Source organism: Pleurodeles waltl, chromosome 4_1 (assembly GCF_031143425.1).
Source record: "Pleurodeles waltl isolate 20211129_DDA chromosome 4_1, aPleWal1.hap1.20221129, whole genome shotgun sequence".
Classification (NCBI taxonomy): Eukaryota; Metazoa; Chordata; class Amphibia; order Caudata; family Salamandridae; genus Pleurodeles; species Pleurodeles waltl.
In genome coordinates, this window is record NC_090442.1 from 269,832,858 (window position 1) to 269,848,397 (window position 15,540).

The 15,540-nt window shown below is 41.4% G+C and overlaps 1 protein-coding gene across 1 annotated transcript in view; it reads right to left on the minus strand.

Moving 5' to 3' along the window:
• The window catches only part of PARVG (parvin gamma), a 257,991-nt gene that overhangs the window by 67,796 nt on the left and 174,655 nt on the right, over positions 1–15,540 (minus strand). Inside the window, exons 8-9 of the mRNA XM_069228283.1 lie at positions 13,642–13,670; positions 12,518–12,579 (exon numbers count right to left, since the gene is read on the minus strand). Coding sequence (XP_069084384.1) covers positions 12,518–12,579; positions 13,642–13,670 — 91 coding nt within the window. The remainder of the gene's footprint in view (positions 1–12,517; positions 12,580–13,641; positions 13,671–15,540) is intronic.

Sequence of the window (15,540 nt, forward strand, 5' to 3'; positions counted from 1 at the left end):
CTCCAGACTCTCTGCCTTGCTGATGGTCACCTGAGACTCCCCTCCATGGGTTGAGTCCCCCTGGACCTTGCTGGTCCCCGGTAGCTCCACTTTTCTCCTACTGCGACATTTGCTTTTGCCAAGGCTTGTTGGTGGGTTTTCCACAACACAGACTGACTGCAATTCTTCATCTGGCGTGGGACGTCGACTGCATCACCTAGGAACTCTTCATCTGCTCCAGTGCTGCATTGCTGACCATCTTTGTCTCCCCGTCGACCAACTCCTGCATCCACAGATGGGTGGGTTGTGGCTCCTGCCACGACCGGACCATCCTACGTAAACTAAGACCTGGAAAAGAAGGGCACCAAGTCCACTCTTCCAGGATCCACCTCTAGTTTCTTGCAGTCTTGTCTGCGTTTTGCAATATCCTTCTCTGAAGTCCTTTTGGTGGGTCAGGGAAAAAACTGTAACTTACCTCTTTTCTCCTGGTCGCTGGGGGGCACTCTGGTACTTACCTTTGGGGTTTCCTAGTTCCTCCAGCTCCCCTCTACCAATTCCACTTCCTTGGGTGGGGACCCGGCTTTCGCATTTCACTTTCTTAGTATATGGTCTGGTCCCCTCTAGGCCTTCAGTATTGCCTTTTGCTTTTCACTGTTTTCTATTGCTTTTTATGCCAATTTGTGATTGCTGCTGTACATATAATAGTGTGTTACTTACATCCTATTGGAGTATTGCCTATCTAGTGTTTTAGTGTTTGTGTTACTGTAATAAGGAACCTTTATTTTCGTAACACGTGTTTCTTTCATGTGTGTAAGTGCTGTGTGACTACAGTGGTATTGCATGATCTTTGCATGTGTCCTAGATAAGTCTTAGCTGCTCATCCACAGCTAACTCTAGAGAGCCTGGCTTCTAGACACTGCCTACACTTCACTAATAAGGTGATACCTGGACCTGGTATAAGGTGATAATACCATAGGTACTCACCACACACAAGGCCAGCTTCCTACATCAGAGAGCTCCTTTTTTGTCCCCTGCAATTTATAAATGAAAACTGAATATAGAACAGTGAGCAATTAACTCATCAAAGAGCTGCATGCAAACATCAAGGTATAGATTAGAGCGTCATGATTTCCCCCCACTTTTTGATTAACTTAATGTTGCAAAACAAGTTGATTTGAGTGCAGTTCTTATTATTAAAGAGAGCCCCCAACCATGGTGTTATGTTTTAAATTCTGAGTTTGCGCTTCTCCAGATAAAGCACTCTGAAACTATACCTGCTACCAGTATGGATGACCTGTGACACCTACACCTTGTAGTCCTCTGTCTTATGTAACATTTCATATACACTGATTTACACATATATGATGATTGTCTCTGCGTAATGTCTGTGTGATGTAAAGTGCTTTGACACCCTAGACTGGTATGAGGGATGAATGATAGAACAACACATGCGTATATCGTGCATGCCTTAACATCGCGGTCTCAACAATGACCGTGTCTTTACTACGCATGCCTTTACAACGAATTTCATTGTAAAAGCATGTTTGGTAAAGGAACATGCGTGGTAAATTCTCCCTACCCTGCCCCCTTACACCTGATACCATACTCCACCCATCCAAGCACTTAAAACTGCCCCTGCCCTGAGCCCTAAACCCCCCTGCCCTGAGCCCTAAAAGTAACCCTGCCCTGTCCTAAAAACTACCCCGACCCCCACTCTGAACCCTAAAACCTACCCTGAACTGCTCTAAAAACTACCTTGATGCCCCTGCCCCCACCCTGAACCCTAAAACCTACCCGCTCTGTCCTAAATACTACATGACCCCCACCCTGTACCCTAAAACCTACCCCACACTGTCCTAAAACTACTTGAACTCCATGCACTCCTCCTGACCCCTAAAACCTACCCCACCCTGTCCTAAAAACTACCCCGACCCTACCCTGACCTAAAAATGACCCCAACCTCCCACTCTAAACCCGGCCACAGCCCTACTTACCTCTCTCTCCTCTGCTTCTTCCTGTTCCACCCGGACAGCTAGACCGCTATCTATGCTGTAACCACGCATATGTGTTGTAAAGATATGTGTGGTAAAGGCATGTGTGCTAGACCCATATTTGTGGTAATGGCAGCATGGTCAATGCATTGCATTGCATTGATTGCGTTGTAAGGGATATTTCCCGGTATGAGTGGTGCTATAAAACAAATGAAATGCATCTGAGAGAGAGTGGTGATGGATAGTAGTGAGGGAATCCTTGGCAGAGGTGGTCACTGGGGGGCACCAACAAACAATGTCGCACAGGGCGCCACCAGCACTAAGGACGGCCCTATCAGACAGCACAGCAGTTCACAGGAACGCGGCAGCACAGAGACTGCCACTTGACAGTCAGACAAGGACCTAGCAGCAATCATAGGCCTTACTGGCCTTCATAGGCAGGCGGAGACCCAGAGACTTATACAGCCTGACTAGTAAGAAAGCTCCCAACAGGCAGCACAGTGCCTGGCAGGCAGCACAGGAATCGACAGGAAGCACTGCGCCCAGCAGGCAGTACAGGCCTCTTAGGACTTCACACAGGCGAACAGCATCACAGAGCCTGTCGCTGCCTAACAGGCAGCAAAGGGCCCAGCAGACAGGGAATTGCAGGCCACACAGGACTCGACTGGAAGCGACCGTCTTCCCCATCTCCCCCCACCACGGCAACCCTTCTGGGTGCAAACTTTGTGCAGGGGGCCCACCTCAAGGTTGTCCCTGTCCCCCCCAGAAATTTAGTGTCTCCTACGCCCCTGATTTTAAGATATTGTGCGGTATTACGATTAAATTCTACTGCTCTGTGCAATTAGGTGGCTGGCATTTCTTAATTTGAGCCGGTGGTTTACGGTGGGTGGCAGCGGAACTTGTTTTTGAGGGCCGGCACTTACTTCTCAGCATCAGGCATATACAGCTAGCAAAGGACACATAGGGAAGTCGGAAGAAGATGAAAACGGAAGAGCCACACAAAGGGAGAAAGCAGAAAGCTGCAATTGTGAGCTGATGGGGCAGAGGGCGGCTATAAACGGATTACAGAGGCCCGAGTTGTATTTAGGTTTACACTGCCTCAGACTTCGGTGCTCGCACATTTAATTGCAGCAGCCTCGTGTTAAAAAGCAGCGCTTTGGGCACCGGCACGTGTTTATTTACAAATCAAGCACAAGTGGCCGGCTAGGAAAAACCCTTATAAAATAAAATATGAAATAAATTAATAAAAGAGCATTGCTGTTGTTCAGAAGAGGCGGGAGAGCTAGTTATCTGCACCTTATTCGTGGCACTATGCATGTGCTCTAATTGGCTTTCCCATACACAATTTGGCGTACATACTGAATTAATTTAACAACGCTCTTTCAGCACCGCCAACAGCATAATGATATTATAATGAGAGACTCATACATTTGACTGCTGTTTCCCGTCTGTCTCCGTATACTTGAATGAGTTTACTCTAATAGTTGCCTCAACCCATCCTATTTTCGAGAAAGCTTTGAACAATACCTTTTCCAGCAAGCCTTGGCTGCTTAGGCAGACAATGACTTATAATCAGGGCCACTGGAATTAAGCGGCAGGAGAGGACTAAATAATGCAGCAGGGGTGAGTAAATTATGCGGAAAGAAAAGCCAAATAATGCAGCACATTTTGTAATTGTATAACTTCATTGTTTCAGCATTTTTAAACTTGGCAACACTGTATGGACATTATTTGCACCCCATTAGTACCAGTTTAACATCCAAATATAGCACTAAGCAACAGGAAGGTGACCAGTTCAGCTTTGCAAAGGGCCTTCCACTGCACTGCAACACGTGTTGGTCTATATTTAGTAACTTTTGGACCGTTTGAGCATAGAAAAACTTTTTTTTGTTAAAATCTGAAGATTATGCAGCAGATGATGGATTATGTGGCAAATGCGGGAGATCTACAATTATGCAAAAATGTCCGCAGCTGCACAACTGAATAATTCCATTTGCCCTGCTTATAATTGACAGCATACGAGTGATCCTTTGCATATGGCACACTGAGGGCCTGATTACAATCTTGGAGGAGGGGATTACTCCATCCCAAATGTGACGAATATCCCGCGGCTCTATTGCAAGTTCCAATATATCCTATGGAACGTGTAACAGGGCGGATGGGATATCCGTCACATTTGGGAGGTAATCTCCTCCTTCAACGTCGTAATCCGGCCCTGAGAGTGTTTAAATAGCTGGTGAAGTTTCAGGACACTTGGCACGTCTCGGTATTAGTGCTACTGCACTGTTTTAACTAGATCCCTGTTATGTGGATGATCATTTCTGAATGGTACTGTACTGTACAGAGAGCGAGGAATGTTGGCACAACTTTAGTATTACCCCTTAGAGGGCACTTTGCAGATAGCATTATGTGAAAGGCACCTTGTTAAAACTGTTATATGTAAAGGAATCCTCTGCACTAGCAGCTCTGCTGCCCGTTTTGCCTCCCTGAAACCGCCTGCTGCTTTACTCGGATTTCCCTTCCGTTCCCTCTTAGTCGACCCAGTTTAGCTCCGTGCCCTTATGGAAAGCGCCCCGACCCACGAGTATGAGAAGAGCAGCGTTACACTGCAATGTAGCTTCACCCATGTTGCACTTCATAACAAGGCGCTGGAGTAAAATAAACTAAAACTTTATGGGAGAAATTAGAGGGACGTTATACTGGTAGGTACAAGACTACTAAGTGAAAATAGAATCTCATTCAAGTTTTTTTTTTCAGAAGCAAGGAATGGTTTGGTTAATGCTGACTTTGAGATACACATTCTCTATCCAGCTATATTCTATATTCCATTAACATCGGAGTTGTTAGTTTTGCTAGTACAGGCTAACGTCGGGGTATATTTCTTTTTAGGTCTGGGTCTATAGGCAGCTCTCGTCGTCTCACAAAGCCCATGCATGAAATAAAAAAATGCATTTAAATTACATTCATATCGCATAGATCGACTTCGGAGCAGCCCTTTTCATCCTTAGGTCTATCCAAGTGTCATGTACAGTTTCTGAAGAGGTCTGGGTAATCTGATTTACAGAAGGGCCTCACACAATAAAAACCCATTTCACCTTCCATTTTCACCCTTCTTCGGATCAGAATCATCATTTTCAACAGTGAAATGTCATTCCAACTCAAGGGAGCACAAACATCAAAGAAAAAGCAGAGTGGAAAAAAATGATTGCTCCCTCCTCGAGACAGAGCAGAATACCTTCATGTGTTGGGGCTCCTTCTAAAACAAGCTTCCCAGCATTAATGTGCCGCCCCCTGCATTCACACAGGCACACCTTTCAGCTTGCACACACGCAAACATACCTCCCAACCTCTCCTCACACAGGTGGAGCTCTCACCCTGCATTCACACAGGCACACCTCTCAGCTTGCACACACGCAAACATACCTCCCAACCTCTCCTCACACAGGTGGAGCTCTCACCCTGCACTCATACAGGCACACCACCCCACATCCTGCAGTCACAAAGGCATATCACTCAGCATGAACTCACCAAGCACACCTTTCACCTTGCATGCACACAGGCACAACTCCTTCTATTGGGTAAGAGAGGCAAAGCACACACCATTGACACAATTTTGTTTGTGAAAAAGGACGCTTTATTGAGACAGGTGTGCATTACAATATTCCTAGGCCTTCTGCCTTACAAAACTAAACCTTCTCTATAATAATTGTGTCACCTAACTCCCTACCCCCCAAATGTCCTGCCCCCCACGTAACATAGCTAGCATGTATTTTCCTCATAACATACTGCCTTTCTGCCATTGTGCTCTTGAAAATGTTCCCTGTTGCTTATCTGTAAATCTATTAACATCTGCCAAACGTAACTCTCTATAATGTAACCTTTAACCTCCTGCCTCTTCCGGTGTAACCCAGTCTGCTGTTGGGCTGCCACCAGATCACCTTCCAAAGTGGTGGGTGGCAGTCCAAAATGACTGTTTAAATACCCTTGGGCTACGTCCTTCAATGGCTGTAGCCCGAAAAGTAGCACAGTCACTAGATTGCTCCATTGCCCCAATAATCCCGGCCTTTGGTTGGCTGTACCCCTGACCCCTATTCTCATGTAAACAGATGTTTCCTGTCCCTTCAAAGATACTCCCCTCACCCTGGACTCAGACTCTCGTCTCACTCTGCACTCACCTTGGACTCACACAGGAACAATGCGCACTGTACTCTCGCACAGGCAAAATGCTCAACCACCCTGCGCTCACACGGGGAGACTGCTCAACCACCCTGAATTCACACAGCCACACTGCTTACTCACCGTGAACTCAAAAAGGCACAACTCATTCTATACTTATAAACAGAGCTACGTTTGCACTCACACAGCTTATCCTGCACTCATACAGACAATACTTGCACTGCATATAAACAGACACACCACTCCCCCTGACGTCACACTGCCTCAAATTATTCAATCCTCAGAGACTGGCCCTGGCCTTGCATGCACTCAATCACTTCTCACCCTGGCTCTCACTCTCACAGGCTAATCATGCACTCACACAAACATTCATAAAAATATATTCAGGGGCAGCAGGGAACAACAGGATAAGACAGAAAATTAGGGGCAGCAAAATGGGAGTCTGGTGGGTCCCCAGAGGTGGAGAAAAGCAGCCATGTGCAGGAGTAGGGTGCAGCGGTAAAAGACAGAGAAAACGAGGGCAGCAAAAAGTCCTTTGGGCACCCCGAGGTGAAGAAGGGTGGCCCTGAGCAGGAGCAGGTGACAGCGGGAGGTTAAGGGGACAACAGGACCAAGTGTCTGCCATATTGGCTGATGGCCGCTCTTCTGCAGCTCTTGCACCTAACTCTTGGTTTGCTTCTGCTGCACCAGTGGCAAAGTGCTGAGGTGATCCTCACCTCCTTCAGCTCGCAGAAACCCCCTCTAACAACCCCTATTGCATGGTGTGGGGGCATAAACATAAATAAAAATCTAAGGAAATAGCAGTAGACGTGGCATAGACAAAGAAAAGTAGAACTTCTACCCTTTCCTATGTGTTACCGCTTTATTGAAGTTGCAGCTTTGTTTTATTTAAATGTTTCAGTCACCTTAGGTGAGGTGCAACCCATCAAAAGCCAATAGGCGTGTAACGAGCACTCATTTCTGGTGGCAGCAAAGAACCTCTGTCCAATCGAGAGTTGTGGGAAAAAGAATCAATATGAGGACAGAGCAAACCCCCTTTGTAGCTTCTTAAAAGTCTTTTTTTCAGTTCACCACAAAAGGTATATGACAGCTGTGTTCAAGCCAAACAGAAAACGTCTGGAAGTCCTTTCTTTGAAGGACCATTATGATACGGTTATGATAACAGCCCAGAAAGCAGGGGGCACTGTTGCAGTACTTTGGAGTTGGCAGGATGCAGTGAGTATTTATAAAAATGACGCTAAAATCATAGATAAATACATTCAAGAACTGCAACCAGAGAATTAATTCCAAAATTACAACTGCAAGAAAGCTGGAAATCGCTTTGCATATTCTTGGAAGGATCAAGACGTAAGTAAAGCCAGAACGTTTATCAGTGCATACAAGAAAAACGCGTTTCACGATATCCCAGGTCTTGATAAACTAAAGACACTATTTGCTACTGTCTTTTTCAGTAACTGGGAAAGTCTATTCCTAGAGTGGGAGAGGACTAGGGGGCCATATGTACGAACACTTTTTCCCCTAGATACAGAATGGGTAAAAACCTTTGCTACATCTGGCCCTAGGTCGCCTGTGAAACCACCTTCTCATTTGCACTTCACGTGCTTTTAAATCAAGCGGGAAAGGCAAGGCTGAATACTTGATTTAACCGTTCAAGTATTTGTTGGCTGCACACGTTTATCTGTCCTGTACTATGTCAGAAAGCAGTGAAGTCTGCAATTTGAAAAAAAAAAATAGTAAATATAAATGGAGTTTGGGGCATAGCGTTTACCTAGTTTTCTAACTATGGGGTACTCATGACATTCAAACCCGTTTAAATATTGCTGAAATGAGGGCCAGCCCGTCCAGTGAAGATCATCTGAGACCTAGTGTCTCAGGTGATATACCTAAAATATAAATTGTGCAATTACATTTAATAAGCAGCATGTCTTCTGTTCATGGTCCACTGGGGTTGTATTTAAAAAGTTAATTTTGTGGCACAATGACCTGGCCAGTTGATGTTATCAGCATTTAATAGCGTACATCAATCACTGTCTTGTTTAAGTCACTGCAACATTAATGCATTTTAAACAAGCATTATGGCAATTTTCAGGTGTGAAGTCTCTAAAGACAATTGTTCTGGAGGATTAACCAGACCACCTATTAACACTTGGGTGACTCTGCCCCCATATGCCCCTATTCTGGTAGGAAAACGTATTGAAGATAAAATCTCGAAATATCCTACAAACAATAAAAAGATCAAGCACAGAAAATTGTAAGAACATATCAAATACCGGAAATGTACTGGGTGATAATAACAGTTCATAGAGTTTTGTATAGGATGGGTGGGTGAGTGAATATCTACACAATATAGTATTGCATGGCGCAGCACCCATCTGTGAGTGTACGTGAATATATGTGTATATATATATATATATATATATATATATATATATATATATATATACACACACATATATAAATATTGATATTACCTATTGCCAGCCACCTGTAGGAAGTTATAGTTAGGACCATGTTTCCATAGGAAAAGCAGTTTTTGACATGCCTGTATCTTTGATGTTGTTTGACAAGTCTTCACAAAATGTTCCCTAAAAAGTGTGCAGGTGACTTTTATGCATGGAACGTTTCAGGATGATCTGTCAGGGGCTCAGAAAAGGGGGGGGGGGTAAAAGAAAAAGTATGTTTCCCATGTTAATTCCCATCGGAGTTTTGAACACAACCAAAACCTGAACGGGCGGATGGTATTACACCAAATTTGGCAGAAAGTTAGCTTTTGATTCGCTGATCATGTTTTTTTCTTATTTGGTGTAAATCCATATAGTAGTTTTTAAGCCAAATATACAAGAAATATACAACATTTGTATATCTTGACATAGCCTAAGCACAGATCTCATGGTAAGATCTGAATGGTTGTCAGCACCTCAACCAGAAAGTGATGGCAGCCATATTGGGACCAATAGACATGTTAGCACCCCATTGAAATGCATTGTAGTGAATGGCAGGTTTTGAGGGTCACAAAAAGGAGAACGTATAAAGGGTGATAACACATTTCATTTACAATATAAATCATTTGTTGATGGTATCATACTAATTTTAGGAAATCTAAGCCATATGAGAATGAAGTCTGACACTCTCAATAAAACATGCACTTCCAACAGGAGTAGGCTGTCATTTGATTCCATTGTTTTCTACTGTAGCCTCCCAGAATGTTCTGAAGAACAACTAGAGCGCTAAAAGCCTTACTTATGACAAAAGTGTGGCACACCTGAAGCCATCTTAATTGATTCAAACTGGTAAAACTTACAACATTTAATTTAGAAAGGAACAAAACAAGGGGGTTTATTTTGTCATATTAATTATGGTTTGTGCTATAGGGAAAACATCCTTTACAACGAAGACTGAACCCTGCATGCCATAACCAGACATGCAACATTACCACACATGCCATTACCATGCATGTCTTTACAAAGAATTTCATTATAAAGGAATGAATGGTAAAAACATATTTGTTGTAAAGATTTTACAGGTAAGTCATGTTTAGGGTGGTATGGGTTTTTAGTTGGCAAGGGAATTTTTAGGGGTTAGGGTGGGTATGAGTTTTTGGGTGGCAAGGACATTTTTTGAGTTTAGGTTGGGTAGAGGTTTTTGAGGTGGCAATGGTAATTTTAGGGGTTAGGGTGGGTATGGGTGTTTGGGTGGCAAGGGTAATTTGAGGGTTTAGTTTGGGTATGTTTTTTTGAATGGCAAGGGTAGTTTTAAGGTTTAGAGGGTATGGTTCTTTGGGTGGCAAAGGTAATTTTAAGGTTTAGGGTGGGTATGGGATTTTGAGTGCAAGGGTAATTTTAGAGTTTAGAGTGGGTATGGTTTTTTGGGTGGCAAGTGTTTTTTTTAGAGTTTAGGATGAGTATGGGTTTTTGGGTGGCAGGTGTAATTTTAGGGGTTAGGAGGGTATGGGTTTTGGGTGGTGAGGGACTTTTTAAAGTGGGTATGGGTTTTTGGGTGACAAGGGCAATTTTATGGTTTAGGGTGGCTATGGGTTTTTGAGTGACAAGTGTGATATGAGGGTTTAAGGTGGGTAGGGGTTTTGGGTGTCAAGGGGTATTTTAGGGTTTAGGGTAGGTATGGGTTTTTGGGTGGTAAGGACACATTTAGGTTTTAGGGTGGGTGTGGGTTTTTGAGAAACAAGGGCAATGCTAGGGTTTGGGGTGGATATGTGTTTTTGGGTGGCAAGGGAATTTTTAGTGTATAGGGTGGGTATGGGTTTTTGGGTGGCAAGGGCATTTTTAAGGTTTGGGGTCAGTATCGTTTTTGGGTGGCAAGGGAACTTTTAGGGTGGGTATGGGTTTTTGGGTTGTAAGGTGTTTTTAGGGTTTAGGCTGGGTACGGGAGGCGGTTGGATAGTAATTAAAATCACTTCACGTTAAAAAACCATAGAAATTCACTGAAAAAAACAAAGGTTACAGGAATATTACAGTTCATAAATAGAATTTAAAAAAACAGAATTTCCCTTAAAAAAAAACAAAATTAACAGGACGTTATAGATAGGCTCACATTTTAAACATACAAAATCATAGAAATTCAGTTATTATAGGTAAAGTTATTTCAAGTTACTATAATTCGTGCCCTAAGGCAACTATAACTTGCACACTCACCATGAACACCATTGATAATGTTACTGTAACATTTGCATGAAAATTATTGATGAGATAACTGTCCATGGCGGGGGCGCGAGTTATAGATTACCTTAGGGCACAAGCTATAGTCTCTTGAAATAACTAACTATAATAACTGAATTTCTGTGGTTTCGTAAATTAAAAAAATGAGCCTAACTATAACAGCCCTGTAACCTTTGTTTTTTTAAGTGAACACACATATATAAGACAGACACTCCATCGAGCGAGATGAGCTGCAAACTTTATTCCTCCAAGTGAGGGAAAACAGGACCGCGTTTCAGCATAGCAATGCCTCTGTCAACCTGTTTGCCGCAATATTACCCCATTATTTATGCCAACATTTGACCAAACAAACACACATCATTATTAAAAACTAACAATATTTTTAAATATTACAAACATAACACTGTAGTGCTGTCTCAAATTTTAAGCAATATCTGCATAGCTGGGCTGTTATCATTTAACAAAGCTTCTTTCAGATTTACTGTCATAAATCCACCCACATTTTTCATAACGAGGTAAAGGATTGCACAACCTCTACATATAGAACGTACATATCAGCTCAAGATGGAAAGCCTCAACGTTACAAAAAGTCTACATGGTAATTACAAACCCCAATCTGTGGATTTAACATTATATTGCTGCCATCAGAGATGTCACTGACCATGTCATAAGTGATGTAATATGTGAGTCATAAGCAGTGCATTGCTGGGGTGTAAGTTATAGTTTGCTCAGGTAATATAATGGCTGTTTTTCTTTGGTTTTGTATGGGTGAAATGTGAGTCAAAGTATATCGTCTCTGTAACCTTGGGTTTTTTAAGTGAATATATATATATATATATATATTTATATATATATATATATATATATATATATATATATATATATATATATATATATATACATATATACATATATATAATAATAATGTTGCATCTTCTTGTAACTCAAATTAAATCATAATATGAAAGAGGTATAATTAAATACATAAAATAAGAAACAGGCATTAGGATATGACTTGAACAAGTATATGTGGTTGCAGTCTTGATGATAATAAATCTGCCATGAAAATTCACTATGTGTTTCAATAGATAACTAAAGAAACAAAACACAAAAGTAGATTTGCACAAACTTAAAAATACTAACACTTTGACACTTGTATTGTAATGTCACGTTTCTAAGAATGTATTAAGGATGTTGCCAAGGTGATCCTTTGGGTTATTGATTGGACAAGTGATGGAAAGAAGAGATTAACAAAGAGCGGGGGCAGGAGGTATGTGTTATTCCTAACAGTGTAACATCTGTCAAGGCTCTGTTAAGTCCGGGTCCATCTTTGTCGATTCAAGCCTTGAAAATGTACAGGCATTTGGGTCAGTAGATAGAGCAGTCACATGCACAATAAACTTTAAGTTAGGTCATGGTGACCTCTGCAAAGGAGTGGAAGATGACGCCGAGGATACATAGTTTGGTAATAAGGGGAGGTATATAGATTTTATAAGGGAGAGTGGCCGAGGAAGTATTCAAGTATACAACCACTATGGAATTGGTAGGAACCAAAGGAAAACGGATCTACTTTGACTGCTGGATCCCATCTTAAATAATACATTTATGTTTGATACTGTTTAGAATTAGGAAATACACATTTCCGTGAGACAATAAGAAATCAACTTGTACATTTTCTAATTGCTCTGCTTTCATTACCTGCTTTACTGCATTCACTTTGTCTGGAGCAAGCTTAAACAGTTCATCAAAGGCATCCGCTCCTATGAAAAAACCAATATCATTTAACAGTAAACTTGACATCTTCATAGTCTATAGTTGCATATGTTATAAAGTGGGAGGCACTAACCTGTATTTCTAAAAAGGTGTAATTGTAATGCATTATTGTTCTGAACTGAATTTGACTATAATATTAACCTAACCTACTGCATCTTCCCAACTTGGTCCTTTGAGTTGGTGCTTTCACAGCCTCATGCCTATTGGTGTGTTGTTCAGTGGCTTACTTGGTCAATTAGCAATTGAAGTGTAACTAAAACGTACTATTTTTATCTTGAAAATGCAATTATGAATTTTGGAATTCATATTACTAATACACTTTACTATAGCTGTTATGCTATTTTACAGTTAATATTTTACAGGATACTTTACGGACTAGGTGAATATATGTTTTATTGCCACTAAAGGCCTTGCTATGAGTGCCTGGAATTTTACCCTGTTACGTCTACCCCACTGAAGTGTCTGATGATGAGGGTTACGTCTTCAAGGTAGAGTTACCTGGGATTACTGGTGGAACCATGAGATTCTCCTGAGAAATGAGGAGTCACCATGCTAATCAGTAATTCCATCCCTGACTCCACCAGTAGTCACTTATTTTCCTCAGAATTTCACCAGGAGATTAAAGTTGCTTTCAGACACCAAAGCCCCTGGTCCAAGTAAAACATATACAGTGTTCCTGAGGCTTTTGTAATACAAAGGAAGTAGATTACTGCCTTTACTAGCACCATCAGACAACTACCCTTAATTGTTATGGATAAGCAATAGCAAAGAGAAGGATTTAATACTATCATGAATCAGCTATGGTGCAAGCAGCGGGGCTAGAGGAGTAGAGCCATGCTGTAGTAACAGGCATATATTTTGCCACTCAGTAATTGAAACTGAGGTGCTACAACATTAATGAGAAATGGCAGTACCCATCCCTAACTACCCAAGGACTCATGGCAAAGACCTCACACTACTTGTTTAAATTCCAAGACTGGAAGACTGAAAACATTGTATATTCTACATAGGCACTTTGTTGGCCAAGCACATATGTTGTTCATACTTACTCGATGAGGAATTCAGTTGACATTCTTCTCTGGAGACAAAAAAAATAAATTGTTAGAGGCCGTCAAATAGACTCCTCGCATTAGGAAAAAATACGTTCACATCTACTCAAAGCAAAATAACTGTGAATCAATTCCTTAGAGGTGAAGGGGGAATCAATATCTGGTGTATGTATTAAAATATGCTATGTGCATTGTACAGTCTACAAACTCGACAACCTGAAGGGGCTTAGGGAAATCAACAAGTGGTTGTGTGATTACTGTGAGGATGAGAAAATAAAGAACTTAATGTAGATTCAAGATGCTCAGCGAAGGGCCTGAAGAGGGCAACAGATGCACCAGATACATTTCAAATCTTTTTCCTGTTGTCATTTGGCCAGCCAAAGGGTTTAGGTCTAGTCATAATGTTGTCAGGACAGAGGTGGATTTTTTTATTAAACTGATTATAATGAGCAGCAGCAGATGTCAGGGGAAAAATTCCAGCATGAGGCAGCTTGGAGAGAGAATCCTCTGACATCCTGTCCTACATGTCATGAGTGAATCAGGGTGTGCTGAGGCCTGTGAAGCTCCCAGTGCTTTATTTAAATATCATAGTAATGAACATGCATGCTAGACAAACATTTTAAACCTAAACATCGTTCATTATCGTATATTAGTCACCTTCCCTATCCTTAAAAGGTAGGAAGAATCTCATTCAGATGGGTCTCTCCAACTATCCTGTATTTACATATTCTATTATTGAGAACCAATGGTTCACCTCCAAGACTATTTTGTTGAAAGAGTGCTGTAAGGCTGAGAAACCGCATGTGATGACCCCAGTCGCAGATCTTCTGCAACACTTTCTCCCCCTTGAGAAAACGGTTAAAATGAAGGAAGGATAATGGCACTGAAAACACAGGATACTACTAAGTGTTTAAACTGCCAGTCGTATACTTCTCGCAATAAATCTTCTTTTCTCTCACATGCCACTCATGATGTAGAATGATGCAAAACTACTGTTATTCAATGTAAAATTGTCATGACAAATTGTCATGACTTAAAATAGTTTACAAAGGTCCCCTAACCAAAAAGGAAATACCTAAGGACCAAATTTAGTAATTTCTTTTACATTCACAAATGTGCCAATTTACAGAATTGGCCCGTTTGTGACTGCAAAAAAGCATTTTGGTATGTATGAAACCCAAACTTTGATTCAGAAACATGTTTTGATACTGATTCAGTATTTGGAAGGGTGTGTATAGACCTTACTTTCTATTTTCCTAATTGTAGTGGTATGTATTAAAGTTTCGCAACTGAATTCCAGTTGCAAAACATTAATAAATTACAGACTACAATTATGTAGCCCTAATCCATTAGCAAATGAGAATGGGGTCTCTTTGGGACCCCTTCCCCTTTGTGATTGTTAAAAAAAAGTTTAAGAGGAAGAAGCGGTCCATGGTACCACTGAATCTTTTTAAACAAACAAATATGAACAAAGAAACTTTTCTTCTTAAATGCAGTCCCATTTCCTTTAAGAGGAATGGGCTACATAAAAAAAGATTACTTTATTAAAAACCAATCACAACCATGAGCCTGCAGTTCATAGACCTATCAGTACATAGGTCAGTTCGCTAATTAATACACTGGTCACAAATATTGGTTGCAATAGTGATTAATATTTTGTCACCAGTTCTTAGAGTATCTGGCCTTAAGTTACCACATTATTCCCATAATGGCCACAGTAGATCAACCTGTTCAAATAAAACTCCAGAATTATCATTTTACCTAATTCATCAATATCATAGAAATCCTCAATGGTACCTATATTCAATTATACACTAAAATGGTATATGAGATCTCAATAATCTGGAGCTGGGTGGCACCTCGAAGTACATGTAAGCATTTATTTATATTCCTTTGTCC